The sequence below is a fragment of the Cololabis saira genome, chromosome 8 (genome assembly GCF_033807715.1).
Source record: "Cololabis saira isolate AMF1-May2022 chromosome 8, fColSai1.1, whole genome shotgun sequence".
Lineage (NCBI taxonomy): Eukaryota > Metazoa > Chordata > Actinopteri > Beloniformes > Belonidae > Cololabis > Cololabis saira.
Genome location: NC_084594.1, coordinates 32,919,757 through 32,940,515, shown reverse-complemented (window position 1 = coordinate 32,940,515; position 20,759 = coordinate 32,919,757). Strand labels below are relative to the sequence as shown.

At 40.1% G+C, this 20,759-nt stretch overlaps 1 protein-coding gene across 4 annotated transcripts; it reads left to right on the top strand.

Moving 5' to 3' along the window:
- Window positions 1-12: 12 nt before the first annotated feature.
- On the top strand, window positions 13-15,698 carry kiaa1328 (KIAA1328 ortholog). 4 transcript variants are annotated; one of them, XM_061728654.1, is made up of 12 exons: window positions 13-87; window positions 1,534-1,569; window positions 1,667-1,941; window positions 2,094-2,194; window positions 2,405-2,520; window positions 8,299-8,423; window positions 9,354-9,754; window positions 9,877-10,071; window positions 10,771-10,866; window positions 10,962-11,053; window positions 11,249-11,345; window positions 15,421-15,698. In XM_061728654.1, the coding sequence occupies exons 1-12, from the start codon at window positions 33-35 to the stop codon at window positions 15,647-15,649; spliced, it is 1,818 nt and encodes a 605-aa protein (XP_061584638.1). In that variant the 5' UTR covers window positions 13-32; the 3' UTR covers window positions 15,650-15,698. The 4 variants fall into 4 exon arrangements, with proteins under 4 accessions (XP_061584638.1, XP_061584639.1, XP_061584637.1 ...); XM_061728655.1 differs by having other exon boundaries at window positions 9,874-10,071; window positions 11,252-11,345; XM_061728653.1 differs by having other exon boundaries at window positions 9,874-10,071.
- The last annotated feature ends 5,061 nt before the right edge of the window (window positions 15,699-20,759 follow it).

The following is a 20,759-nucleotide window of genomic DNA, read 5'->3' as shown; positions in this document are numbered from 1 at the left end:
GGCTCCTTGGGAGTGGTGGCGGTTCTTTCAACATGGCGGCGACAGCAGAAAAGAGTGGAAAATCGGAGATATTCTGGATGAACGGCGGTATACTTTCTTTTTTTTCACTTAATTAGATTCCTGGTCCATTTAAAATCCACACAATATTTACAGGAATGTGTATAATTCTCTGGGAAGGGTTACCGAAAGTGTCGATGTGAGTTTTCTATAGGAAAGTTCACTGAGCACTCGTAGTTTAGATATGGCGTAGGATGTATGTTTTTAGCAATATTACATCTGGATATCAAGAAGAGTCGGAGCTGGAGATTTCCGCTTTAAAACACCTCGTTTTCATTAAACTACTGTCTGCTACCAGTCTTTGCACCCCCCCAAAATGGTTGACTTTTTTTTTTAATGTATTTATTTATTTAAAGATTCTCTTTTATGAGATACCCATTACCAGAGGTGTCAAAAGTATTCACATTCATTACTCAGGTAGAAGTATAGATACTAGAGTTTAAAAATACTCCTGTGGAATTTGAAGTATCAACTCAAGTTTTTTACTCAAGTAAAAGTATAAAAGTAGTGGTTTCAAAACTACTTAAAGTATAAAAGTAAAAGTAATGTAAGGGGGAAAAAAGCTGTTAAGGACAAAAGCCATTGAAAATGAATGCATCTTAGTATAATGCAAATATATAAAGAACCATACATGTGTACTATTGAGCATTAACATGTGTTTCAGAGAGCAGAAGATATGATGACTAGTTGCCTATAAGTATTGTAATGGTGCAAAAAGTCAAACTTCAGAGGCATGTTATCATTTATCCTAACCTTTATTGGAATGTACATCCAAGTTTAGTTGCAGGAATCTGAGGGAACGGATGTAAGAACAAAACTGGACAAGAACATCTGAAACAACCACAACCAAATTCACTCTATCCAACTGGATACCGGTAGTTTTTTTTAAAGGCCGAAATGAAATAGAGTAACGAGGCTGTTTTTAAAATGTAAGGAGTAAAAAGTACAGATAATTGCGTGAAAATGTAAGGAGTAAAAAGTCGTCCGAAAAATAATTACTCCAGTGAAGTATAGATAACCAAAATTTCTACTTAAGTAAGGTAACGAAGTATTTGTACTTTGTTACTCGACACCTCTGCCCACTACCATGCCCACTAAGTGCTATTTAGGTCATGTCATCACATGGGAGGTGAGGCACAACCTGGATAAATCAGCAGTCCATCACACTGACGAGTCATTTAAAAACCATGTCACACTCACACATAACTCCCGTGGATAATTTTGTATCACCAGTCCGCCTAAAATGATGTTTTTGGATGTGAGGAGGAGCTGTGGTTTCTTTACTTGAACGGCTCCAGTCGAGATTAAAGTCGGGAATCTTCTTTTTAGGCTGTCGCAGTGATAATAACCTCCACACCACCTTGCTGCCTACACACACATACAGTTATACAGTTGAAACTATCATTAAGGAACTGCATTGACACAATTAAAGGTCACAATACTAACTTGTCTTCTTTTTGTTTGTTTGTGTTAAAGTATCAGATAAGGAACAGCCTTTGGTGTTTTTTCCTGGTGAGTGTCATTACATTTTGACAATTTCTGTACACCATGTGGAGGTGTCTCATACCCACTGGTATTTTTTTATTTGTCTTCCCACAATCTGGATCAGGAGTGGACGGAGGAGTGACGACTAAGCCCCCGTTTAGTCTGGGACCAGACGGGACCAGTACATCCATAAAAAGAGGCACCAAAATGCGAGTAAACCTAGTCTCCAATTGCAAAAGTTACAACACACAAATGAAAGCAGGCAAAAAAGTGGGTCACTTACAAAGTGATGGCTCTGGATCTTATACAAAGGAAAGGGTGTCAGTCCATCAGAGTGCAGCTGTACCCGAAGAGCACACCATCTTCCAGCCACCTCAAACTTTCCATGCTTTGTCGGAGGTAAGCCAGTGTGTCGCATTTGTGTTTTCTCTCTTCCCTCTATGGATGACATGCTTCAGTGTCAACCAAGAAGGAGTTGTGTCCATTGAGCACACTATAGTTCTCTCACACTCTATGAATGTGTGCTTATGCTTATTAATTTGTTCACACAGGTGATCTCTGAGACCAGCAGAAATAAGAGTGAAGTCTCTTTGAAGGATCTCTGTCTTGCAGATAAAAAGCGAATTGCAAACCTTGTCGAAGAACTGGCCAGGTAATCGGCTGCATATGACAATGAGCTCAGTGAAAGTGTTACTAATAAGGTTCTATGAGTGTTTGTGTGTGTGTGTGTGTGTGTGTGTGTGTGTGTGTGGGGGGGGGGGGTTTGAATTGAATAGTTTAATATAATTTTTTTAGTTTGGACTCTTGGAATTCTTGATTTATATAACATCTGTTTAACACTGTTTTTTTTCCCATCCTACAGAGTAAGTGAGGAGAAAGAGGAGTCAGTGCAGCGTCTGAAAGATGAACAAGGGAATTTTGGGCGCAAGATCCATCAGCTGGAGCAGCAGAACGTGATTATAGAACAGGAGAGGAAGAGTATCCTTTTAAAGTAGCAGGCAAAGAAATTACAGTTGACTCTTTTTAGTAAGTCATTTGAAAGATTTTCTCAACTGTCATTTATGAATGAAATAACGGGGGTGTGAATGTTGTAAAAGTTGCACTAGTTATTGATTACCAGGAAAAGAATGGCGTTATGCTGGTTCAGGTCAAAGTCACTAGTGGTCTTCGACGAGTCATCAGTTAACTTAATTTTGTTTAATCTGATAATTGGTGTGTTGATTACTAGAAATATATTTTAGGTTTTTGAAATGCTAAAGCTCTTACAAGATATTGTTGATTGTAGAACTGAGAGATCCACGGAAGACTCATGAGATCAGGAAGCACAATGGTTGGAAAGATGTTACCTTGAGTTGTTTGTTAAAAGTGTATAAAAAGATGTTTTTATGTGTAACTTTAGAAAAATTCTAATTCTTTTCTCTATGAGTTAGGCATCAACCTATTTATTTCAATATAGTTGTAGCACATAAATGGGTTAGTGGACACAGTTTTGTTCTATTGGCCTATTTGCTTTTGTGAATGAGTGCCTGCAGGGGGCAGTGTTGCATCATCTAAGTCCTTTGGTCAAGATCCATCAATCTGATCCGAAAGGTGGAGAAACTGGTGCATTTATATTTGATGCTCGCTGCAGCTGCTCTTTGAATATTCTTGTAGCTTGTGTACAGAATCAATTTTGTGCTTGGAACTGAATTATCTTTTAATCTAAACATAAGTTTTGATATTAACTCAGAGGACCTTTTGTGTTTATCTTCTCCGTGTGTATTTGTGACAATCTTTGACCCTCCAGTGTTGAGAACAGAATATCTTTCTCCTCTGCTGTGAGATGAGATCAGTTGGGTCGTCATCTTATTCTTTATTGTCTAATATGATGTAAGTGCAGTTATAACACTTGAACCAGCCTACGGTTCTCATAACTATTCTGCTCAAGTCATAGCAGAGCACCAGCCAGCAGTTGATTTAGGCTAAAAACACTGCAAAATATGAAGAGTAATTGACTCAGCTTGTAATTTTCACAACTGGCAATGGCAGCGGAGAAAATTAGGAAAGCACAACTCAATTAAAGACACTTTGGCTTGAAGACATGGCATTTACAGCAAACTTCTAAACTCTATTAAAAAGGTATTTGAGCGGAAAAAGTGTTTGGATCCAAGCACCTTGGGGGGAGGGGGTAGCAGTCTTTTTAAGTGTATGCAAGAGTCGTGAAGGCACTTCTCAGGCAGAAGGTTCCAGCACTTCTTTGAAAGGTTAAGGAGACACCAAAGGCAAACACGCTGAGTGAGAGTCTTGTCAAGTCTAATTCCATTACGCTTCAGCTTATCTTATCTTACCAAGATTCAGGGTTGTCTGAGGTATAAAGAATGTTGGACTATACCTTAGCCTCAAGCCACATGGGATGAGAGAGAGAGAAAAGTACCCTTGGTTTTTGGGAAGTTCAGCTGACCGTTGCATCTGACTGGTATATCGGACTGAATTTGAAGATATGGTGTATTTTGTACTTGAAAGCAAGTCTGGATGGACACATGTGAATTTGGAACGACTGACGCTGTATTCAGCATCCAAAATGAAGTACAGCAGGTGTAACTGCTTGTCTTACAGAAAGGGGCACAAGAGCCCATTGCAACTGAAAATATGTTTGAACTCTTAACTAGAGCTAAATCCCTTCTCATTTTATGAGTTTGGGATGTATGGAAACTTCAGTGTTGAAATCTGTCTCACCAACGTGGTTTTTGCATAAGCAGTTGCTATGTGTGTAAATTTGAAATATGTGATTTGGGAGGCTCTCCAATATGTTGCAGACTCTGATCAAAGTGAGGATATTAGACACACGGACATGGACAAATGTATTTGTACCTTTCCATTAAACACATGAAACCCCACTCTGGTCACTGAAATAACTTTAGGCTGACACAGAGCTCCCGCCAGTCAGGATCAAAAACATGAGGCTGTTCTGTAGTATCTGCTGCTGTGATGTTGGCAGTAAAACCTTTGGGCCCTGTGGGGGGTGAGGTGGGGCCTCTGTGGATAGGGATCGTTTCCCACTGATGTTTTCAGGCTTAACCCAATGGGTACATGGGGAGTTTGACAGCCACAAAGAACAAATTAACTTCTCAGATGCTTTGACGTGTTCTTGGAAAACATAGAAATTGTTCTTTTTGGTGGAGAAGGTGTAGAGGGATGATGTTGGCACGCTGAGGGGTGTGGTTGCTCTGCAAACCTGCCATTCAGGTCGATGCCAGGATGCAGTTTCTTCCAGCAGAAGGTTGCTTTGTAACAAGATGAGAAGTGTTTACTCACATTCTTAGTCCGTGCTCATAATGTTATGCTTGATCTGTGTGTGTGACAGATATAACTACTCGAAAGATGGGGTTGAATCTTGTGAAAAGTCTTGTAGTATGTGTTCCCTTCTCGCTGATCAGTGCTGACACAGAACAAGCAGGGTGAGGCCCTCCTTTGTACGTCTGCTTCTGTAGATGTCTGTGGTGGTTGGCAGGCTGCTCCCCACAAACCGATGTACAGCCACCACCACACTCTGGAGAGCCCTTTCCTCTGCAACCGAGCAGCTGCCACGCTACAGAGGGATGCAAGAGTAGAGGACACTCTCCACCTCACATCTGTTGAGAGAGGTGAGGACTGATTCCCCTCCCCCTACCCAAGTCCAGCCAGCAAGTAGAGGCATTGGTGCGCCCTCCTGCACAGTAAGGAAATATGTTTCACCAGGGAGGTAAGATCCTTGGTGGTATACGCTCCCAGTTACTCGAAGCTGCCATACATCTCCTTGGTCTTATTCACTTTGAAGTGGAAGCTGTTGTATTTTTGTCCGTGCACCAAATGTTCCACCTCTTCTCTATCTGGAGTCATCATTGTTGGTAATATGTCCCACTACTTCCATATTTTCTGCAGATTTCACCTTAAAACAGCTGAGAAATCTAGAAAAGTTGCATGTGGGATGAACGGGAGGGTTTCAGTAGCAGTCCTGAGAACCAGTACAGAGGAGGATGCAGGAGGAGCAGATATAGTGGATTCCGACACCGTGTTAGCTGTTAATGATGCTATTTATGTGGAACTAAGAAACAACAATGCAGATTTAAAATAAACATGCTTCATTTTCACAACAAACCCCGCTTTGAAGATCAATATACCAAAGTTTTGTTTCTCTCGTTCCAAGCACTTATTGCCAACAGGTAGTTACAGAGTGCCCTCTGGTGGACAAACCATGCAACATCAACACTCATAAAATAGTTGGAAGATGTTTTGTCTTTCTCCATTTGACAGCTATGATCATGTTAATACTTATAAATCAGCAAATGAAAAATATTGGAGGAGATTACGGCGAGAAATTGATCAGGGTCTAATGTGTACATAGTGCACTCTCTCAGGTTATCAGCTTTGGAACCTTAGCTTTTATTTTTATTTATTCATCTCTTAATTTTTTCCCAACTTAAAATAAAACTATTGACTATTGATCTGTTATTGTCCCGACAGTCCATGACAATAACAGCTGTGTAAAGGATTGTGTGAGAACAATGTAGATGTGTGGACTTCTTGGTTGAAGTGCAACAGGAGTTTTGAGAGGCAGAAAGTCATTTGCAGAGTACAATCTATTGATTCAGTGATTTATTGTCTGTGCCTCCACAGTGTTATTATGTAAGCCATCTTCTAAATTATTAACTCTCAAAGACTCGTCATGATGGTTTGGGTCAGAATGGGCCTCTGAATTTCTTGTGATAATCAAAAATAATGAGTTGATCTATGGAGTTAGCTGTTGTGAGACATACTGAACTGAATTCTCCAGATTCAGTAGCATTGGCAAAGTTATCTGACGCGTCTTCTTTTCTATCAATTCCCTGCCATTTCCTTCTTACACACTTTGATATACTCAACACACATTCATACATCGGACTCCGCCCCCATTCCTCTTGCATCCCCGCTTGGGCTCAATCTGTTTGGCACAGTGTGCTAAAGCAGGCTTTAAAATATTCCCCCCTCCTGTGCAAATTTGTTCCACCTTGAAGTGGATTTCATTATTTCATTTGAGCCTCGGCCTGACAGGGAAGTGAATCATTTTGACAGGCTCCGTCTGAGGCCTCTTCAGTCCAAGCCCTTGATTCTGAGTATTTTTGGAGCAAGGGGGTGGAGTAAGTCATTGTCGGCATTTTGCAGTTCTGATGTAAAGGGGTTTGCCAAGTGATTGGCCCCGTTGGCTGATATCCAAGGCTGTGAAGGAAGCATGTTTTAATGTAGTGACAGCCTGGTTGAGAGGTGGACTCTCATCACTGTTGTTCCAGGGACTGTATTACCTGTCAACACATGACCATGTTACTTTCATGTGTACTTAAAGTTTCTTTACGTTGGGTTTTGACATTAATAGAAATTAGTAAATAATTTGTGTTTTAAGGTTTGTATGATTTGTGGTTTAAGGCATGAGAAAATATGGATATATTTTATGTAAATTTATGTTGGTGAGATGGGATCAGCCAGAATTTTCATCACTTGACACATCACCCTATCTTCTTTTGAGGTGAGGTGTAGCTTCAGAGGTATATTCACTCTCACCCCTCTAAGATCCTTCATACTGCATAAACAGACCTCCCAGTGCAGGTTTACATGATGCAGTGTCCTTGTGATGTCCTCAGGTTTTCCATATAGAACTGCTTCCATGGAGCTCAGCACAGCAATAGAAGTGAGAGTCAGGCGGAGAGTTTAATCAAAGCATTCCCTCACATTTACCCGGTGTTTATGGGAGCGGCTGCATCGCATTTGTCTGTTGTCTGGTCCTCAATTTAAAGTCATGCTCGCTTCCTTTTCTTCCCTCCTGTTTCATTCCTGCATCCTGATTTGAAGTCTTCTAACAACCAAAATGTTTTCTTATGTAGTGCTCCGACGACTATTTTTTTTCAATAAGACTATTTTGAACTTTGATTTTCTCTTTAAATGGAAGCTCCTTTTCAAGTGGATGCTGAGAAACTCATCAGCTAGGGGAGCAGGGCCACCATCATAAAAAGATATGGCCTGGAGGAACACACTTTATGGTCATCTTGGGTGGGTGGGTGTGTTCAACTTGCTCTTTGCACTGCTTGCTTTATTGTTGTTTTTTGTGTGGGCTATTTACAGTTCAGGTGGGGAATTTGCACTCATGTCCTGCTGTGTTCTGTGTGTGTGCACTTGGAAATCAGACTGCAGTTGATTATTGGATGTGTGCGGGTGTTTCTGCATATAGTCTCTCCATTCTCCTGCTCATTATCTTTGTATGTGCTGGTGCGGCGTGGCGCTGCCGCTGTCATTAGTGGGCTCCTGAGGCGCGGCACTAGTCCCGCTCCAGATTAGTTTCTCTGTGGCTGCCAGCTCTCTGTCTGGCAGATAGCCTGGCGTGGCGCAGCCCACGTCAGCTCAGCACAGCTTGGCCCGACCCAGATGGTGAAATCTGTATGCCACAAGAAAAGAGCTTTTGATTTTTCTGGACTCTTCCATCGATTTGTTTTCATGACTGATCTCTCTCTAACTTTACAGAAACATGATCATTTCAGTAAAACTCTGCAAGTATATCTTAATTCTGATCTTTTTTTACAAAATGGGAGCAATAAGAGTCTTTTAAGTTGCACTGAAATATGAAAGCCTGCGTATCTTTAAACTTCACAGTTTTATGAAACGCACTATATACTTTTTTTAAGCCAGATGTTTGAACATGGGGTATGTTTAAGGCCAGAGCTTCAGCTGTTTCAGTTATGCTGTTGTTGTTCTTAACCGTTAGTCCGTCAGGCCTGCAGCAGCAGTACAGGGAGTGCCAGGAGCTGCTGGGGCTCTACCAGCAATACCTTTCTCAGCAACAGGCAAAGCTCAATGAGTCCATCGCCCAGGTCAGCCAGCCCCCGACCCACAGCAAGGTAAGCCCCGTTTGACACGTTTGTTTGATCCTTCTTGCATACCTGCACGGTTGATGTAGCTCATGCAGATGCAACAGAATCAGTACAGTAAAACTGAAGATCATTATTTACATTTATCACGCGCTTGAGCACATAAGCGTCGTGTCATGCAATAGCAAACTGCCCCTTGTTAAATTGAAATGAAGCATTTCTATATATTCTACTTAATTCCCTAGTTCCTACTGACAAACAACGTAAACTCTCCCAAGGTGACACTTAAGAAGTAAGGATGCAACTCTGGCTTTACCCTCTGTGAGAATAGATGACTTGGCTAACCTCACTGTCCTGCAGTCGTTCTGAATAATGTGTTTGTCTGCTCTCTGACCATCAGCAAATTAGTCACAGTCTCTTCCTCTGTCAACTATAAGAAGGGCTTTCCTCTGTATGTTTATCTCATTATGTTCTTGACCTTGGCGTACCTGCCATTTATGCACGGCTGAGAATTATCGTCTTAATCCTGTGGCAACTATCCAGTTTATAGTTTTGAAAGATGATTTGTGCAGCTGCAAATCCCAGCCCCAATCTAACGTCATCACCAAGTCAGCTCTGTAGAAAGCAGCACATTTGTGAAGCATCTCGTGTCCTGCATTAGTGTTTGCACTCGCTGGGCCCAGGGACTGTTGTGTATATAACCTGTGCTCTGGCAGCACTTGGAAACTTAACGGCTCTTGCAAACAAACAGGGAGTTTAACTTGCAAATAACAGCATCAGGAAATTAGGTTGGTGAGTGAGTCCTAATGTAGTATTGGTAAATTTCATTTTTGCTGCCCAGCTGTAAATGAAAGTTTTATGGAGTAGTTTGTTTTGGCTTAAAAACTACATCAGTTTTCAAGGCTTCCTATATTGGAGAAAGGCAATATAAAAATAGTACCTGCTCTGTGCTCTTTCCAGGTGGTCAGTGGTGAGGGGGCTCCCAGCAGGACATCTGCAAGCAGAGCTAATGGATCACTCTCTGATGGCTCGTACGTCAGTCTCGCTGCTACTGGAGCACAACAGACTCAAATGTGTAGCAGTTGTGATGCAAGAAGTGGAGCAATACAAATGCTTCCAAACCCTGCCTGTCTTTCCTGCGACAGAGAATTAGGTCCAAGTGATGGGTCAGCCGAACAGCACACCAGTCAGAGAAGGGAGTGCAGGGTGCCACGCACATGCCACAGATCTCAGCGCAGCAAAATAAATCGTCGTGACACCGGCAATGGAGCTCAGGACTGGAAAAGTGATAGTGGTTCTCCTCTACTGAATAACCATCAGGACACATTTAGCCTAAAGGAGCATGAAAGAGCCAGTCGTGCGTATGTATCGTCATCAATTGATTTAATTATTTTTTGTGTCAAATAAACGTTTTTTTTTTTCCAGGACATTTTTAGAGGTATTATCCAAGAAACATATATTTGAACACAGTTCTGCACAGCAGGGAAGTCGTGGCCTCAGAGGGAAAGGACGTCCTGACCAGGACTCTGCTGGGTCAGGAGGACTGGGAGAAGAAGAGGCACCAGTTGCTGCTGCAGAAGATGCAGTTGGAGATGGAGAGAGAGCGGCTGCAGGCACGGCTGACTGAGCAAGAAGAGAGACTCAACAGGCAGACCAAGTCAGGTGTTGATTGCAGCAGGTATAATACATAATCCAAACAGAAATGACCCATGTCCACTGACTATTGGCATTATTAGGATCTTGAACAAGATTAACTATGTTCAGTATGTGTATGCTCAGTTACCTTTCGTGTACCGTATTTTCCGCACTATAAGGCGCACCTAAAAGCCTTTAATTTTCTCAAAAACCGGCAGTGCACCTTATAATGCAGTGCGCCTTATATATGATCATTACAGTAATTTCTGTTACTGTAGTCAGGGGGATTGTGGGTAATGTAGTTGGTGTTGCCGACGTAATGGCGCTAAAAACGTCAGAAATCACAGACGTTCAAGACAACAGCAGCGACGCTGACTCGCATAATGGTGACTTTGACGAGACGGAGCAAAAGCTGGTTTTTATTTTGTTAATAAAGTTTGACATACAGTACATCTTGTTTTTTTTGCATTTGCTGTAGGATTTTGTAGCATTTCCTGTAGAGCAGCTCCATCAGGTAGATGCGTAACTCAACCCCAGCCACTATAGTATGGTATTTTACCATATATTTAGTGCGCTTTATAATGCAGTGCGCCTTTTATATATGGAAAAAGTTTTAAAATATGTCATTCATTGAAGTTGCGCCTTATAATGCGGTGGGCCTTATAGTGAGGAAAATACGGTACTTCTGAAGGGGGCCATTGGAGTCTTAAACTGTGCTTTTCTTGTCAAAAACCTTTTGTAGGACTCAGCTACCTACTCATGCTGAGCTCAGCAGGTTAAACACTGGAAATGGAGGACCAGAGCTGGAGGGTTCTTCCCACCAAGACTTGCCCCGCAGGTAAGCACCTATACATCACACAAACGGACTCTGACACACAGAATACTGTATCCATACTCAGGAAATCCAGCTTGAAATGTGTCTGTCGTCTGCAGTGTATGTACAGATGAAGAGACGCGTTCTGTGGGACACAGCTTGCATGAAAAACACTCTCAAACTGCTCCCTCAGCCAGTAAAGCCAGAAATGGTAAGCTTGTGGTATCATCACCTAATCAGTTCTGTGCTTATTTGTAAACAAAGAGAACATTTGAAAGATCCTTTTAACAGCATGTTTTCTTTCTAAAGAGTTGTATCTTGCAAATACAATTAGTTCTTAAAACTGTAATTCTTTCATTGGTTTCAGTCTTGATTCTCTGATAGAAATGATGGTCTGTGTTAACAGCAGATTTGTTAGAGCGGTCCAGAAAGGACACGGGCACGTCTCCGCTCAAGTCCAAGGCCAACTCAGCCCCTGACATCCCAAAGACCCCACAAGCAAGGTACGTACATTTACATGACTAAACCGTATTATACATATTTATTTTGATATTTTTACATTTATTTAGACAAATATTGATTTCATTGAAATTTTGTGGTGCTTCTTGAATGGTACACATGTTAAAAACCTTTATAAATAGTAATGTTTCTAACATATTTGAAAATCTAGCTGCAGTAGTTCTCAAAAGAATTCATTATTGTAGATAAAACGGTGCACATTTAAGCACTTTTCCAGGGCAATAAAAAGAAATGCTCCTTTTATATATCAAGACAAATAGTTTCAGTTAAACACCGGTTGTATTTACATTCTGCCAGGTCACATGACGCAGCGGTTTACATCGTACGGTCACGACTTGTAATAGACATTTGTCACATTAGACACTTAGAGTTCCCACAGTAGACCAAGAGCCATTAGTAACATTAATGATGCTTCAGTTTCATCTGGAGTCCCTTTTCAGTGTGAAGGAACCGCCAGAACCATAAAGAAGAGCAGTGAGAAACAATTAACATCATAATAAGAGACGCTGGGCCGGTGTGCTGGCCCTGTAGCGCATTTCGGAAATGTGTAGCTCCCCATTTGGATAAAGGTGTGTCAAGCACAAGAGAGACGGGAAACACTGGGGAGATAATTAGCAATATTTTTATGAGTTGTTTATGAGCCCTTAAGGCAGTTAGAGTTGCTCACCTTATTCACAAGAAATATGATCTATTTAGCAACACGTAAAAGGATAGAAGTATGAATTTTGAATCTGGCAGCTTTTGTTGGGCTTGAAGTTACTAGAATGTAAGTGGCAAAATGCTGATGTCTTTTCTTAGTTGGGCTAACTTTTTAGAGCTGTAAGAACCCAAATGAAGCTTTTTACAGGGCTAGCTCGTGGTGTGGCCAGCCTGTCAGGAGACATGCCGCGTTCCATTAGTCGGCCTAGCAGGGATCCTGCAGCAGGTGTAATTGAACAGACTTGGATGCACACGCTGCCCTTCTTTCTCTCTTCCACAGTAATGAGAAAGAGAAAGTGAGAGTGAGGGAGGGATGTTAAAAGTGTGTTTAAGGGGGAGAACATTGGATAAAGTGGAAAAATGTGAACTAAAGAAACTCAAAGCTGGTTCAGATGGATGGCGGTGGAAATGGTCAGAAAGACATACGAGATGGAGACGGGTGGGCTTTACTCCAAGTCACTGAATGATAATTAACCCCAGTGCATCTCTTCACTGTGTGCATGTGCATTTGCCTCCTGCTGTGTGGGGAAGTCTATGTTGCTCTGCTGGTTAAAAAAACATCACTATCTCTCCTCTATAGTTTCTATATCTCTCTTCAGTTGTTGCTGTAATCTGAGATTTCCACTGGCTTTTTGTAAATGTGCTGTTTAATAAGTAATAGAGTAGCTATGAGATGGTTAATGTTTTCTTGTTTTAAATGATACTGCTTTACTTATTGCTTGCTGTTATGTAGTAGATGCACTGTTGCATGTTTGCGTGAATGAAAAATATGATGAAACACTTTGTAAAACCTGGATATGGTTAAAAAGGCATGTTTAACATGAAGCCAGTATTTCCCTTATTTTGAATTGAAGGATGAGCAATTAGTACCTTTTTATAATACTTCCATAGCTGAGTTACTCTGCCATGTTTCACAAGAAAAAAGAGAGGATGAATAGTATCAAGTCGGCTGAATGCTTAATGACGGCTGACCTGTAACAAAGATCCAGAAATTACTTTTTCTGAACTGGTTAAACTATATCAAATGAAAAAGCTCTGATGTGCTGCCTTCTCATGATAATGATCATCTAATTTTAACCAGTTTTAATTGCGATATTCAAATTGAAAATCAAAATGTGGGGTAACATTAAATGATCTTAATATATCCTGTGATCGTTGGTAAGGAGATGGTTTGAGCACAACCCTTCCCATCTCATTGTCCATCGGTTCCACCACTGTCCACCTGCTATTGATTAGTTTATTTATTTATATGTGTGTGTGTAGCGCCATTATGTTCTGTAACACTATATATTACTGTTTTGAATGCAGATTTAAAAAAAAAAAAAGGTGCACTAGGGATGAGACTTTAATGAAAGAGAGAATCCAAACCAGCGGTGAAAGTTATGGATGGGAAACATGGATTATAGTGTATGCAGAGATGTTTTGTGTATTTTTTTCTTATGAAGCTGAAAAGAGATACTGTATTTGATACAACTGATATTGTACGTAAAGGATTTAGTTCTGTGTTCAAAGGATTTAAGGGTTATTTGAAAGTAGAGTAGCATTTTCTTCTCTTTTATTTGGTGTGGCACTTTTTATTTTTTCACATCCAGGTGAAATACTGTCCAATTTCTCTTACGTTCCCAGTGGGTTCTTATTGTTGTATTGACTGGCACAGAAGATGGAGGTTTGGGTGGTGCAGTTTCTCCAGATGCCCTCAGAGCGACCTGCCATTCAAGCTGTTCAAATCCTTCTCGAACAATGTCAGAAACTAGTGCCGCTTTCAGAGTTGTGTATTTAGTTTCCATGTATGCATTTAGTAGTAAAACATGTCTGCGAGTGCTCTGTTGGGGGTTGTTAATGTCTAGCAGCAATTTATTTTAATGCAATTTTTACACAAACTGGACACCAGAAGGGAAGTTCTTAATCACCTTCAAGTGTATATTCCTCTGAAAATCCCCTCTTAGTCGTCGCGCTGTCTTTATCACCACTCCCTTGTTCAAGCCCAATACCCCCCACCCCTCCCTTCTCCAATTCCTGCCTGAACTGTACCTCCTCTCCTCCCACCCCACCCCTGTTATAGATTGTGACCGGCGGTAAGTGATGCATTATTCATTACGGGCATGTCTTTTGTTGATGGATGGCTGTTTGAGAGCCCTGTCCGTTAAATAAATCAACAAATAAAAATGCAAATTCTCACATTTCGGGAGAAGCAACCTGGCCAAAGTCCCTCCCCCACATTCCCTCTCCATTTTCCTCTCTGTCCACAAAACAGCACTCATTTTCAGCAGCCCCTCTTATACAAGCAGACACACAGCAATCACTCTTCTTCTCACAGCCCCCCCATCAGTTATTATTCCTCAGTTGACTTTACTCTCTTTTACTTTCATGCCGTCACGCCCAAACTTGTGCATACATGACTTTATGTTACTAAAGTAAAGTATAGCATTTTAAAGCTTTTCATTTATTGATTTTTTTTTTCCTGCTTCAAGTTAGTTCAAAAACATGACATATCAAGGTCTATAGGTACGTGTTGAGGAACACAAATGTGTCCTGATTGAAAGTTCTGCCAGTGTCTGCCGTCCACCCACATGCATATCAACAAGTGCATCCCAAAGATTGCCTGTACCTGCGAGAGCTCCGTGCAGAAGTGGGTGATGCAAATCGATGAAGCTTTAAACGAGCAGAGAATTATGTTAGCAACATCAGTCGAGCGTGCTTTAAAGAATTCATGTTTTGTATCTGGAATAGCCATCGTTTGACTGTGTATACACTGAATAATTTATCAAGCCCGCCAGACGGAGGGATTGAATCTCTATTAGTTTAATCTCCTCCGTTTTGGTTTATTTATTTCACTGCACATTCTCTTATTTTTATCCCATGGAGAAGGAATCGAGTCCTCTCTTATTCTCGCACACCTGCAAGAAACGGCTTTCCTGTGGGAATGTCCTCGTGGTTTGACTTGTTAATGCTGCTTGTTAGGGTTCAGTAGGCACTTCAGCAAGAAAAAAGTTTAACAATCGCTTTTATATTGTCTGTGTTAAGTAAAATGTCATTGATGGGTATTTGTATAGTGTACGTTAGCTGTAGCTGGACCTCAGTCTTGTGTGGTGTGTTGGTCTGTTGGCTTGCTCTTCAATTTGAGTACACTTGCTGTAACTGTAGGTCTTTGCTGCTATGAAGCAGTACAACTTAGTATGCTCTTTTCCAGCTTTGCCTCAGTCCAGGGCTCCTCTGGGCTCTGGTATAACGTAGCCAGTCCCAAATCAACTACTGAAACAAGCTGAGGTCACATGTGTGAGGGGAAATGAGACTGAATCAAATCAGTGACAAAAACGAGGGGGGAAATAAAATGAAAAGTGTTTTTTTTCTTCTTTTCAGGTTGGACTTTTCTGTGGTTGAGTTATTGGATATCTTTAGTCCAATCTCTACCTCTGAGCAGCCGAAGCCAAGCGCTCGAAGGCCCAAAACGTTCCGACACGGGTCGACCTTCACCTCCTCCAACTCTGTTGGACGAATCCTTCTTAATCCTGGTGGGCCTTATCCTCACAATACACACCAGGATCTGGAAGAAAGCCAGATACTGGAAGATATTTTCTTCATTTGCTGACGAAGCGGAAAAATTAGGTCCATGAAAATGGTGAAATTAACCAATCTAACTTTATTTTCTTTGTTTTTTTACTAACATTCTAAAATCAGAATGAAGTTGATCTTTCTAGAATGATGTGTATTTCTATCTTTTTTTTTTTTTAAGATTCATGCAAGTATTTATCCCACAGTTGATTTATTTGTAACTGATATCTTGCATTGCCCTATTAAAAACGGAGCCACTTTTACTGCCTATAACTGCATTGAAAACATAAATGCAAACTCAGTCTCATGACTCCCAGCTGTCCATTCTTATTCAAATTCAATGCATTATCAATAAATCATACAACCTCAGTCCGTTGTCCCTTCTTTTCTCCATCATATATGATACTTCTGCCGCGATTTGTGGAGCTTTGTCTGTGAAATGTATGGATGAGAGACATTACCTTTGAAATGGGGGTACAGTAACTGCAGTAAAACTTACACTGAAGTGATTCATAATTATGACACCACACAGGATCATTTATTCTAGACTGTGCTTTATTATTGGGCTAAGCTGAGACGCATCATTCATGTAAAATTACAAAAGATGAGTCTAGGTGACCAGAGAATGCTGCAGTCTGGAGAGACGGGGGTGGGAGCCTAAAGCGCACTGCCCAATCAGAAGCTCAGCTCATCCAGAACCTGGCAAAGCTTAATTTGCAACATTCATTTCCATACTCTCCATCTGTGCTGAAATTGAGAATTACAGTATATTTCCAGAATACTTTGAAAACCAAATGATGTAAATCGTGATTTTTTTTTTTTTTGTTAGCCACAGTACAGAGCTTTAAAAATAAAATCAAATTGATAACAGCAGTAAAGAAAATAAGAACTCGTTTTTCGTTTTTTTAATGAAATAGTGCAGTCTTCATTGAATTCTGTTCTTTGCAGAACACATCAGTCGAACAAGATCAGAGCTCTGTCAAACAATTAAAAGCAACATGGCAAAATGATTTAAATGCTAAAGCAGTTTTATGCCACCAATTAATCAGAGATTAACAAGAAGTCAATATTTTTCTCATTATACATTAGCAGCAACTCATTGTGACCCTTAGGCATATCCTCTGTTGTGAACAAATATTTGATTTACCAGCTGGTTTAAGATAAATTGTTTAGCCAGGAATTACACCCTTTTATTCCACACTGTTTTAAGGTTTCAGGATGGAGACAAATGATCATTAAAATTGAAGAGAGATCAATTTAGCATCTTTTCAACAATATTATCAAAGCTTACTTTTTCTAACACAACAAATATGAATCTATAATTACTATAATTACAATATGTATAAGGCTTTAGTGTTGTACTGCATTTTTGTGATTAGTTTACCGGTGAGAGGAACATATAAAATCAGTCTTTAAGTGAAGTTCAACAGTTGATACAGTGATCAACAGTGATATTTGCAGTAGTCGAGATGTGATGGAGCGATACAAAGTAGCACTTACAAGGAAACGGATCAGTGGCAATAAAAGAGCTCAGATCTTGAATCAAACAGTGCAAATAAATAAACACAAATAAATAAATAGATAAATGATTAAAATCTGTCTCTGACATCACTTGGTCATTAGGAGTTGTTCTTTTTTTTTTTTTTCTCCATCATCAAAGAAGTGCTGAAGGCATGGTCCTGCAGACAGGAACAATGTTCATCTGTGGACCACAACGGTAGCCCATGCATGTCATATAAAAACTATTTGGTCACGTACCAACTCATAGAAAAATAATGCCATGAAAACATGCATATCATTTCAGACATGACTTCTAAATAAATATCTAAACAAATAAATGAATAGAACTCACTAAAGTATTTCTTTCTTTTTTTTTTTTTTTTTATAAAATAGGTCGATGTGTGTCTAAGCTCTAACTGAGGTCAATGCTCTCCCTGACTGTATTCTGGATAAATGCCTTGGTCAGGTCCTACAGTTTGTACCGTATCCTAGCAACTATTTTTTTTGTACCTGGTTTTAATGAGCATTATCACATTTTCATTCATATATATATTTATATATTTTAAGTATTTAAAGTACTTTATCCAGTCCTTGTAGATAGAAGTAAAAGTCCTATAAAATATGCAAACCTATGTACAGAGAAAAACAGAGCAAAAAAAGACACAATTTACAGTATATTCATCAGTTTATGTATTTATATATATATATGTATATATATATATATTCAAACTTCTGCTCTGTCTCTTGCTGTTTTTGAACCACTTTGTTTTACTTATCCTATGTAAACTTGCAGCTTTAAGTTGGAGCAAATAAAGATGACGTGCCTGGCACTCAAGTTCCTACGGTTGTTCTACGTCGCCTCACTTCCCCGGACATGAAAACTTGGATAAGACATGAGCGGTTACTTACACAAATTGTAAGAAAGCACAAACCGCATCAGCACTTTTTTTTTTTTTAACTCGACTTCGAACAGTTAGAGGCAGTCAAAAAGGGCACACAGTGTGGCAATCATGGTAACCAGGCATGTGACATTTAGCTGGATGTTATTGTTAGATAGAGACAATTCCGGTGGACATGCGAGAGGTTTTGTTCTAATCCCCGACTGATGTGTTGGTAACCTGGCTAGCACTTGCTCAGGAGGTTTTTTTTTATTATTTTTTGGCGCAAACAGAGGCATCCTGGGATGTGTAGTGTGGTCTTTAAGCCTCACTGGATTTGGAAGGTAAATGTTAAATTATTCAAACTGCTAAAAAGGTTAGGCACAGACGCTGGGGAAATGGCATAATGAGCAGTTTATAGGAAAACTTGTAACAGCACCCAACAGGAAGCATTGTCTTCCAAAGTGTCATAGAGCCTTATAAATATTCATTTTTATAAATATTCATTAAGTAATCTCTACCAGAGTCCAATAAATCCAAGTCTGTTGACCTTTTGCAGGTGTACAGTAGGTGTATAGAAGGTGTTTTTGAGTTATGAGAAACTGTATGCTAAAGCAATAAGAAGCCAGTCCCGGTGATACTCCCGTTGTGATGGTTAAATGGCTTTTCACATGTATTGCTTCATTTTACAGTTTCATTGCCGTTTTATGTTACGATTTCATCGCATGTGGACATATACTGACATATAATAAGGCAATATAACGTCTTAAAAGTATATGCTTCGTGTCAAGTGTAGCCAGCAGAGATTCACACATAAACTACAGGATGGGAAGGTACATAAAAGCCCTTCCCTCTTTCTGCTCAGTGGGAAGCTAGCTCTCCAGCATATTCATCAACATTATGTCGTTGTCACAGCCATTAAAATGATACTGCTTGGTCCAGTGGGCTGAGTCACATCCCTTGTTAAGTCACGATGTGCCAGTCACAATCCAGAACAACACCTTTACCCAGTAGAGTTAGTACCTGTGCTAACGGCTTACCAAATGCCTGCTGTTGTTTGACGTCTAATCACATGTTACGACTTTAGATCTAAAGGCTTTTTCTTTTTTTTTTTTCTTTTGAAAGACAGCGATGGACCAACAATGACTGAACGATTTGTTATATTTGACATGCAATGAAGCTTTCTCGGCCGCTGACAAATGATATGGATCTGGCTGTAGTTCTGACATCATAATAGCACATTGGCTGCGTGCAGTAGTGTGTGTTCAGTTTGTTTTCTTTTTTTTTTTTGTAGCTTCTTTCTTTGATTTCTGAGAGCACAGTGCTGGATGGCAGATTCTGCAGGTGACAAGGCACACCTTGACATGGTGACAGCCCATACGCTACATGCACTTTACTGAATGCAAAAGAGAGCAACGGTTGTGAGACGTAGTCATTTTGGTTCAAGTTTCAAAGAGAAGTTTGTGTGTGTATGTGTGTGTGTGTGTGTGTGTGTGTGTGTGTGTGTGTGTGTGTGTTTGCATGTTTAAACTCGAACGATATGTTTGGAATAGAGTCGAAGATAATTGTCCTTTTCCTCTAAAATCATTCAGCCAGATTCTCTTAAAGCCTGCTACTGAGATGTGGCTTTTTGCATTTAGTGATGATATTTACACCATGAGTGTTTTTCTCACACCTTTCTTTTAGCAAGATATTGTGTGTCAGCCTGTAGGTATTCAGAGAGAGGAATGCCTGCAGTTTTGGGAGCTGCCAGATTTGCGGTTCTTCCCAAGCAGAGCAATGCTTCAAACTCCATCTAAAATCTACAAAAAAAGTACAGCTCAATGTGGTCAGTAGCTGTTCTATATACAGGCACACATAATTAAAATATGTGCATATAAATACATATATTTGTGATTAATATCTATTATCCATATATACTGTATATATGAATACATTTGCTTGAATGCTTGTTATACATATATATGTACTGCAAATATAAACAAGTTCATATATTTCAAACATTTCTGATGTTATTTTATCTATGAGGTTAGGATGTCAAGTTAAAAAAGATAAGGCTGTGATACGGAGCAGCCCCTCCCATGCACTCGCCATCCTTCCCGAGAGAAAATGAAAAGGGGGAAAAAAACAACTGAATTTTAAGTAATTGTAAACTAGCGAAGTGAGAGACCCGATTTGGTCATCTGAAATAGTTTTGCCTGTATTCAAAAAGCATATCAGCAATATATATGTATATATACATGTGTTGTATATATTTGAAATGTACACTTCTTTTAAGTGCAACTCTCCATCCAGTTACCAGTGACTGAAAGAGATGCAGTGGTCCGATTATATTAGAGCTACAAGTCCTCAGCAATAAAAATGTTTGGTCTTTTGGTCCCTAAAACAACTAAGGAATGACAGATAAGACTCCCTGGAGACCGTTGCTATGGCTCTCCTCAGCAACGGTATCCCCTGGAAACCGACAGGCACTCCGAGCTAAAGATGGCCATTCCAAATCTAAACCAATGCGTGTCCTGCAAATATTACAATTCCTACTTAAGGTCGCTCTGAGAAATTCCTCCCTCTTTGTTTCAAGTCTTATAAATTGGTCTTCAGAAGTCAGTTGTCCAAAAACAGAACCATCTCACAGAAAGGTCCACTGCGGCAATCCACTATTCAGTTTTTTAAAAGTTTGTTTTGTTCTTGTTGGACTTTTGACATCCGTATTCCCTCATAAGAGTTCAGTGGGGTTGGTCATTGTAAGCAGATCTGATAAAGTATCTTTCA

What these genes read in the sequence shown, in the direction of transcription:
- kiaa1328 (XM_061728653.1), top strand. Translation starts at nt 33, where the DNA reads ATGGCGGCGACAGCAGAAAAGAGTGGAAAATCGGAGATATTCTGGATG. An exon ending in CTTTCCATGCTTTGTCGGAG is followed by an intron (nt 1,942 to 2,093) that starts GTAAGCCAGTGT and finishes TTGTTCACACAG; the next exon opens with GTGATCTCTGAGACCAGCAG. An exon ending in CACCAAGACTTGCCCCGCAG is followed by an intron (nt 10,867 to 10,961) that starts GTAAGCACCTAT and finishes TGTCGTCTGCAG; the next exon opens with TGTATGTACAGATGAAGAGA.